A 6852-nucleotide genomic window follows, 5' to 3' on the forward strand; every position below is an offset into this window, starting at 1 on the left:
GAATTATCTTTTTAAAGTAAATATTACAATCAGCAAAATTACATCGTATGTATGATGCACAACGTTAATGATGTTATTTTAGGTCATGAAGAGCTTTCACTGTGGTTTCTGTACGATGGTTGATGAATGGTGATGTGATGGTTGGTGCTTCGTAGCTCAAAGTCTGGATCAATCCACTGAGCTGTTAACTTAACGTGATCTTTATATATCACACGATCGGATCGGCTACTTTTAGGAAATATCGCCGATCGCCGATAGCATATTTTGATTAAAAATCGGCCGATACCGATTCATAGCCGATCGATCGTCCCATCTCTACTATACAGTGCTAGAATTTTGTGGGATTCCACAGACAAAGCACTGTATGTTCTGCATTATTGTAAGTACTCTGCCATTCCAGACAGGGGTAATTTTATAAAAGCTTCTGTAACATTGTTATGATTATGATCAGAATGTGTGTGTGTGTGTGTGCTTGGCAGGGGGTTTCTGAATCAAATCTTGCTTTATGACCTTTTCTGACTTACCGCCTTCTCATATCCTCTCTGATTGCATTATCTCGTGGTTGGCGGCGAGGTGGAGTGTATTTGAGTGAATTAGAGTGAATGAGTAGATTCTGTGAGGAGTGTCCTGCGATTATGTAACGTCCAGATGATGGGATTGGTGCGTATAAGTTAAAGGTGATCTTTAAGGTACCTAGCCAGCTGTGGACACCATTGAACGCACAGTATATGTTTCTGTACAAATGGTCTCTTCATCAGCGTTAAGTGCTCTCTGCATTAGTCTCTGATCTCTCAGTCATACATTACATCAGCACATCAATTAAAATTGTTTACAGCACCGTGATCACTCCGACCATCCACAATTTGTCCTTACATTATGTATTGTATTTTTATTTAAATGATCAGGAAAAAAAAACCCTACCACATAAAGTAAAGAGTATACAGCCTGCAATTCTCCCTCAGTTCACACAGATGTGGGTGACGCATGGACTCCCCACAATCCCTCAGGCCATCTTATTTTGTAACCCTTCTGTCTGGCCGTTTGTCCGAGACTCCTTCCCTTCACCCGCCCCTCCCTGCAGCCCCAAGCAGCTTTAATAACACATACAGCTCTTCTCTCGGCGGGAGTCCAGCCTCTCAGTCTAATGGAGAGAGACAGGCAGCTCTAGGCTCCCGCTATGCATAGAGCTCATAATGAAAGCACCATACAGTTTTAAAAGTGCCACAAACAGACATACATGCTCCGATAATCTAAACTATGTGTACAATGTTTATATGTTGTATGATGTTTGTGATTGATCATTTTAGAGACTTTTTGAAACTGAAAGTACTGCTTAACCAGAATACTAATAAAACAGCAGTATTTCATGGTTTACTAGTAATATATACTGTGAACTTAAGCTGTAAAATTAAAATATATTAAACTAGTGTAGGAAACGGCTTTTGGACAACTCAAACTGTCAGTAACTGAGGTCTACTACAAATTAAAAGCTCTCAGTACAGCTGTTTCGTCCACAGTCAGGAGAGCTGCATTTCACCATGGTCTTAAAAGGGGGAAAAGCCCCTGCTCCAAAACCTGCACTCTAAAGCTGGGCTAATCATATGAAGATTACATGAAAAAGTAGTCCAGTAGTTACTGTTAAGGCATCTTTACTGCCTTGCCATTGTGCAGACGTTTCAACTGATAGCCTATATAAAACACACCTGCTTGGTTTAGTACACTGCACCCTTAAATGATAATTAATCATTTAAAATTATAATTTTCAGCATGTAAATGCAAAGACATGTAAGTAAGTAGTATGTATGTAAGTATGTATGTAGTATGTATGTAAGTAGTGCTACATGTAAATAGGTAAGAACTGGTAGACATTTGTCAGCTTTAGGCTGGCAAAGACCTTTAAAGGGATTAAGACCTTTAATGTTCATGCATAACAATTGCAAATTTGAATTTGTGTTGCCCTTGGGCATTATGTATGTTTTCAGTTGGTGGCTTCTCCATTCTTTCTCAGTACAAGGAAAGGTGTCAGTATGTAATGAATGGAGAGATTAGATTGTAAAACTACTTTACATGTGTATTACTTTAAATAAATTATATAATCAGATTAGAAATTACTTACATAAATTACACACACACTTACACACACACACACACACACACACACACACAGTTGTCCTTGCTCGAATCAATGCAGCCTGGCCATCTATTGATTAGAATGTGTCACTTCTCATTAAAGCCTGGTTCAGAGTGCGGCCACTCAGACTCCCCTTTCTTGTTGGTTTTCTAAAGTTTTCCAATAATGAATCAGATGTGAAGAGCACCATGCTAATGAATTGGATATGTAGTAATCCAGCACTGACCCCTCTAGGATTTGTGGTCAAACAGCCTAATTTATTTAATTGCTCTGTTTTAGGGGTTTAGGATCAACCATTCTTTGTGCAAGGTGGGGGCACAGTGATGGCACAGATGGTTAAAATCATGCTTAGCATCTGTAAGTTGGCAAAGATTATAAAAAAAGTGTGCATGCTTTCTAAGATCTGTACAAAAACCTTTAGTCTGAAGTATTCCGGTCCTTTATTACCCATGCCTAGCCCTAAATACTATATAAATAGGCATTGTAATTCTTCGACTTTGTAGTAATCTGCCATGGCATAATGCTACTGGTAACAGAAGTGTCTGAGTTCTGGGGTTTGAATCCCAGACTGAGCTCACAAATACAAAAGACTTTTGGCGTAACATGAACATAGTGCCGGTCTCAAGCATGGATAAATAGGAGGATTGCCTCAGGAAGGGCATCCGGCATAAAAACAGTGCCAAATTAAATATGCGGACGAATGAGCCACTGTGGTGATCCCTAACTATGAGAAAATGTATTCAATTTGTCAAGAATGCCCATATATTTAACAGACAAAAAAACCCAGAGATTTATATGGACAGTATATATACGCCCTGTATGAGTGTAAACATATCATATTAATATCAAATTTTTTGAGACAGGGTTGTAAAATGAAGTATCTTTTGTTTTTGTGCAGCACTGTCAGACAGACAGAGATGTTTTTGGTATTCTTGTCCTATATTAGATATCAGTTACTTCTGTTCTGTGTTCCATAATAAAAGAGCAGTGCTGGAAATAAACACAAACATATTCATGCAACCATTCAGGCAAATCACCTATCGAAATTAAGGTGTTGATGACTTCCTGTTTCTCTTCCCCACTGAGCTGTCCTACCTAATCTCAGTAAGACGTTTTTCTTGTTCCCCAAGGAGTCAGCTGCAAATCCTTTCTGCTGCATAAAATAATCAAACCTATTTTATTTCCTCTCCATGTCGCTCTACAGTGATGTTTCTAAGTCTTGCTCACTTTCATACCTTGCTTACACTACAGTATGTCTGCGAATAAGCTAGATGTGATCTCATGAGAACGGAATTAAGAATGATACCTAATCTAGGCTTTAGTTTTTTGTGCTATTAGCTGTGTTCTCTGTGGTTTTCATTTGGTTATATCTGTTGATATAATATGTTGAATTCTGAGGTAAATTTATGTAATTACATAATGCTTTTGCGATTTTAAATAACACATACATAAAAATATAATTAAGCATGCCTGAATATAAGTAGAAATTTTTTAAGAATTAATTAACACTTCCACTACTCATTATGATCTGCACCAACATTCCCATTTCTCCAAATGTTAATACTGTCTGACAGTCTCTTTATATTAGTTATTGAATTATTAGCTCAGCAAATGTCCAAGGTAAATGAGTGATGCCTAATAAAATAATATGTAATAAAAATTACAGTCCAGTCATATTAACCTAAATAGTTTTTGGCCTTGTAAGGGTAAGGTTCATTTTTACTGCAAGTCTTTAAAAATTTGCCTGTGAACAGCTCTGAAAAAGAGCGGAGCTACGTAACATAAACATTAACAGAAAAAAAACAAGAACGTTAAATAACAAGCAAAACAATGTCTCAAACCGATCATGTATTTATTCCCCCTCAGACACAGCCAGTGTCATATTAGTATGTAGATGCACAACCAGTCGATAGCACTGCTGAGGATTCGAAGCCTAGATCCCAGCAGCAGTGGACTAGTGTAATTTTACCGCTGCACCACCTGAGTGCTGTCTTTACCTAGGGAACAAACATGAATTGTTTACTGTTTGATTCAGTTCTTACTGTGGTGTTTTGATACACTAGTTTACCTTTTGCATCACCTGTCTCGTAAGCATAGAGTTCAGCTGAAATATCAATCCTTAGCAAATGATTAGCAAAAGACCATTATTTATCTCCTGAACAGAGACTTTTTAATGTTACACCAACTATACAGAAGATCATTTGTACCGCATTTAATGCGTTCTCTACATTATATGTGTTCTCTAGGCACAACTTCACACTGGCGAGTTATTTTGAGATTATTATTCATGAGTGCTTACATCCATGGTTATAACAGGCAAAAGTTGATGTGCTAGGTCTAAGAGACAGTCCATTTTAATAACCTATGGTACTGGCGCTCCACCTTTATAAAGTGTTGGATAGGATTTTACATCTACTGTCCCACCCAGAATTAAACCACCTTCCCTTCACATTGTTCTGCAATGGTTATTATTGTTGCAAGATAATTTCAGGATTAGTAAGACTAACTGGGTTCAGATGAACCTGGGTTAAGATTTCTGTGACAGATTTATTGCAAGCACGTTTGAACTCATCCATCCACCCATCCATCCATCTTCTAGCATCATTATTATTGTGATTCACTTTGTTGTTGCTTTGCTGTGGTAGATCCTCCTGACCTTATTTTTGGATTATAATGTCATTAGTTGTTAACATCTGTATTGTTCATTAACTGGTTTGCCATAAACTAATAAGTGGGTCCTATTTATCACATTTAATCAGAGCTAATTGTACCAGTGCAGCATTTTAGTGTGAACCCCCTCTGCGCATGACTCACATTAAGACATGAAGAAAAATGTTTTCTTTTCATCAGTTAAGCCAATTTCTCTTTTTTCTCTGGTCTTTCAGATGTGGAAGAGCCTGTGGTCTTTGGCACAAACTCTCTGCAGAGAAGAAAGAAGGGTCTGCCAGGCCTGCGCGCCGCCCAACAAAAAAACAAGGCATCCTTGTTGATCAGCCTTCCACAGGACTTTCGCCAGATCTCGTCCATCATCGACGTGGACATTCTGCCTGAAACTCACCGGCGTGTGCGTCTGCACAAGCACGGCACCCATAAACCTCTGGGCTTCTACATCCGTGACGGTGTGAGCGTTCGTGTCACACAGCAGGGTGTAGAGAAAGTACCTGGTGTTTTCATTTCCCGCCTGGTTCGGGGAGGCTTGGCCGAAAGCACTGGCTTGCTCGGAGTCAACGATGAGATCCTGGAAGTCAACGGCATTGATGTGGCCGGCAAGTCGCTGGATCAGGTGACAGACATGATGGTGGCCAACAGCCATAATCTAATTGTGACGGTTAAGCCGGCCAACCAGCGCAACAACGTTGTGCACAGAGGCAGCAAAAACTCAGTTGGAAATTCTGCTGGTTCCGCAGGTTCTGCAGTTTCCCAGGACTCCATCCCCAGCCCTGCTTCTCAAACTGTTAGCCAGTATAGCAACAGTGTATTGGAAGAAGATAGCGATGATGATGAATCCGATCTCATCATTGAGAGTGATAATCTGCCTTCCTATAAGCCCCACCATCTGACCAATGGAAATGGCATCCACAGCATTGCATCACTGGGTGCTTTTGGACAGAGGTCTCTCCCTCAGAGCGTCTCGTTGCCCAGTAGCAGCTCTCAGAGCTCACTGACCACACCTACACACAACAGCAGCTCCCATAAGACGAGCAGCAGCCAGGAGAGCATGAGAGAGGACGGCAACGTTATTACATTGTGAACAACCCTGTAATCATATTAGATGATTTATATGAAGACTTTATGCACAATTAAACTATGTGAAGGCTAAATGCACTGTTTTATGGTACTGAAGATGTTGATCTCCCTTAGGACTCAAGGGCAGGAAAAGGGGGATGAAAAAGGAGTTAATAAGGGTTGAGTGCAACCTTGTTCTGGACAATGTGTGCCACCTCATAGAAGTGCCTTATGGTCTAATTTTATCTCAATACTAAGGTCATTTATCTCATATATCAAGAAAAAAAACTGTCACTGTGCCAGACTGAATGACTGAGTCAGATCTTAATCTGCACTAAACACAGATGTGGAACCAGTGTTCTTTAAGAGATGAAGAAACTACTTTAGACAGAGACACTGGCTGGTCTTGGAATGCTGGTGCCATGCTGCTTGCATGTCAGACTGGCATGGTAACATGGTGAGAATGATGACTAAGAAGAAATATGCACATCTAGCACAGAGATCCAGATCAGTAGTGATTGTTATGCAAATATTCCGTGACTTCTCTACACAGAACTCCTGTTCATGACACACCATCAGATTACATTCTAGCCATGGCTTCTAAATGTGCTGCTGCTCTACAGAATCTTCCAGTTTCCCATTCATCAGAAAGTGTTCTTGAATGTAATATTTAATACTGTGTGTTAACGATTTGCATGGGACTGGTTTCTGCTGGATTTCATTACACTACAATGAATTTGTTTGTCCTGCATTTTGCCCTCATTTAAATGAATTCTGTATGTTTACCAGTGCCAAATCTGGTCAAAGCTACAATTAATGTGTCACAACAGCTTTTACATGGTTTATTTTCTTAAATGCAGATCTCTCATGGCCTCGTATCCCATTAACACAGCATGTGTGTTAGTGTGCCAGTGCATGCATCCTAATTAGCTTCTAGCATAACCAGGGTTATGTAAGGTCAATATGTTTCCACCCAGACATCCAAAATAATACTT

The 6852-nt window shown here is 39.7% G+C and overlaps 1 protein-coding gene across 1 annotated transcript in view; it reads left to right on the forward strand.

Annotated features, from left to right (window-relative positions):
• pard6a (par-6 family cell polarity regulator alpha) overlaps positions 1–6150 on the forward strand; it is a 40621-nt gene extending 34471 nt beyond the window's left edge. Inside the window, exon 3 of the mRNA XM_063004589.1 lies at positions 5017–6150. Coding sequence (XP_062860659.1) covers positions 5017–5882 — 866 coding nt within the window. The 3' untranslated portion in view covers positions 5883–6150. The remainder of the gene's footprint in view (positions 1–5016) is intronic.
• The last annotated feature ends 702 nt before the right edge of the window (positions 6151–6852 follow it).

This window comes from Trichomycterus rosablanca, chromosome 11 (genome assembly GCF_030014385.1).
Source record: "Trichomycterus rosablanca isolate fTriRos1 chromosome 11, fTriRos1.hap1, whole genome shotgun sequence".
Lineage (NCBI taxonomy): Eukaryota > Metazoa > Chordata > Actinopteri > Siluriformes > Trichomycteridae > Trichomycterus > Trichomycterus rosablanca.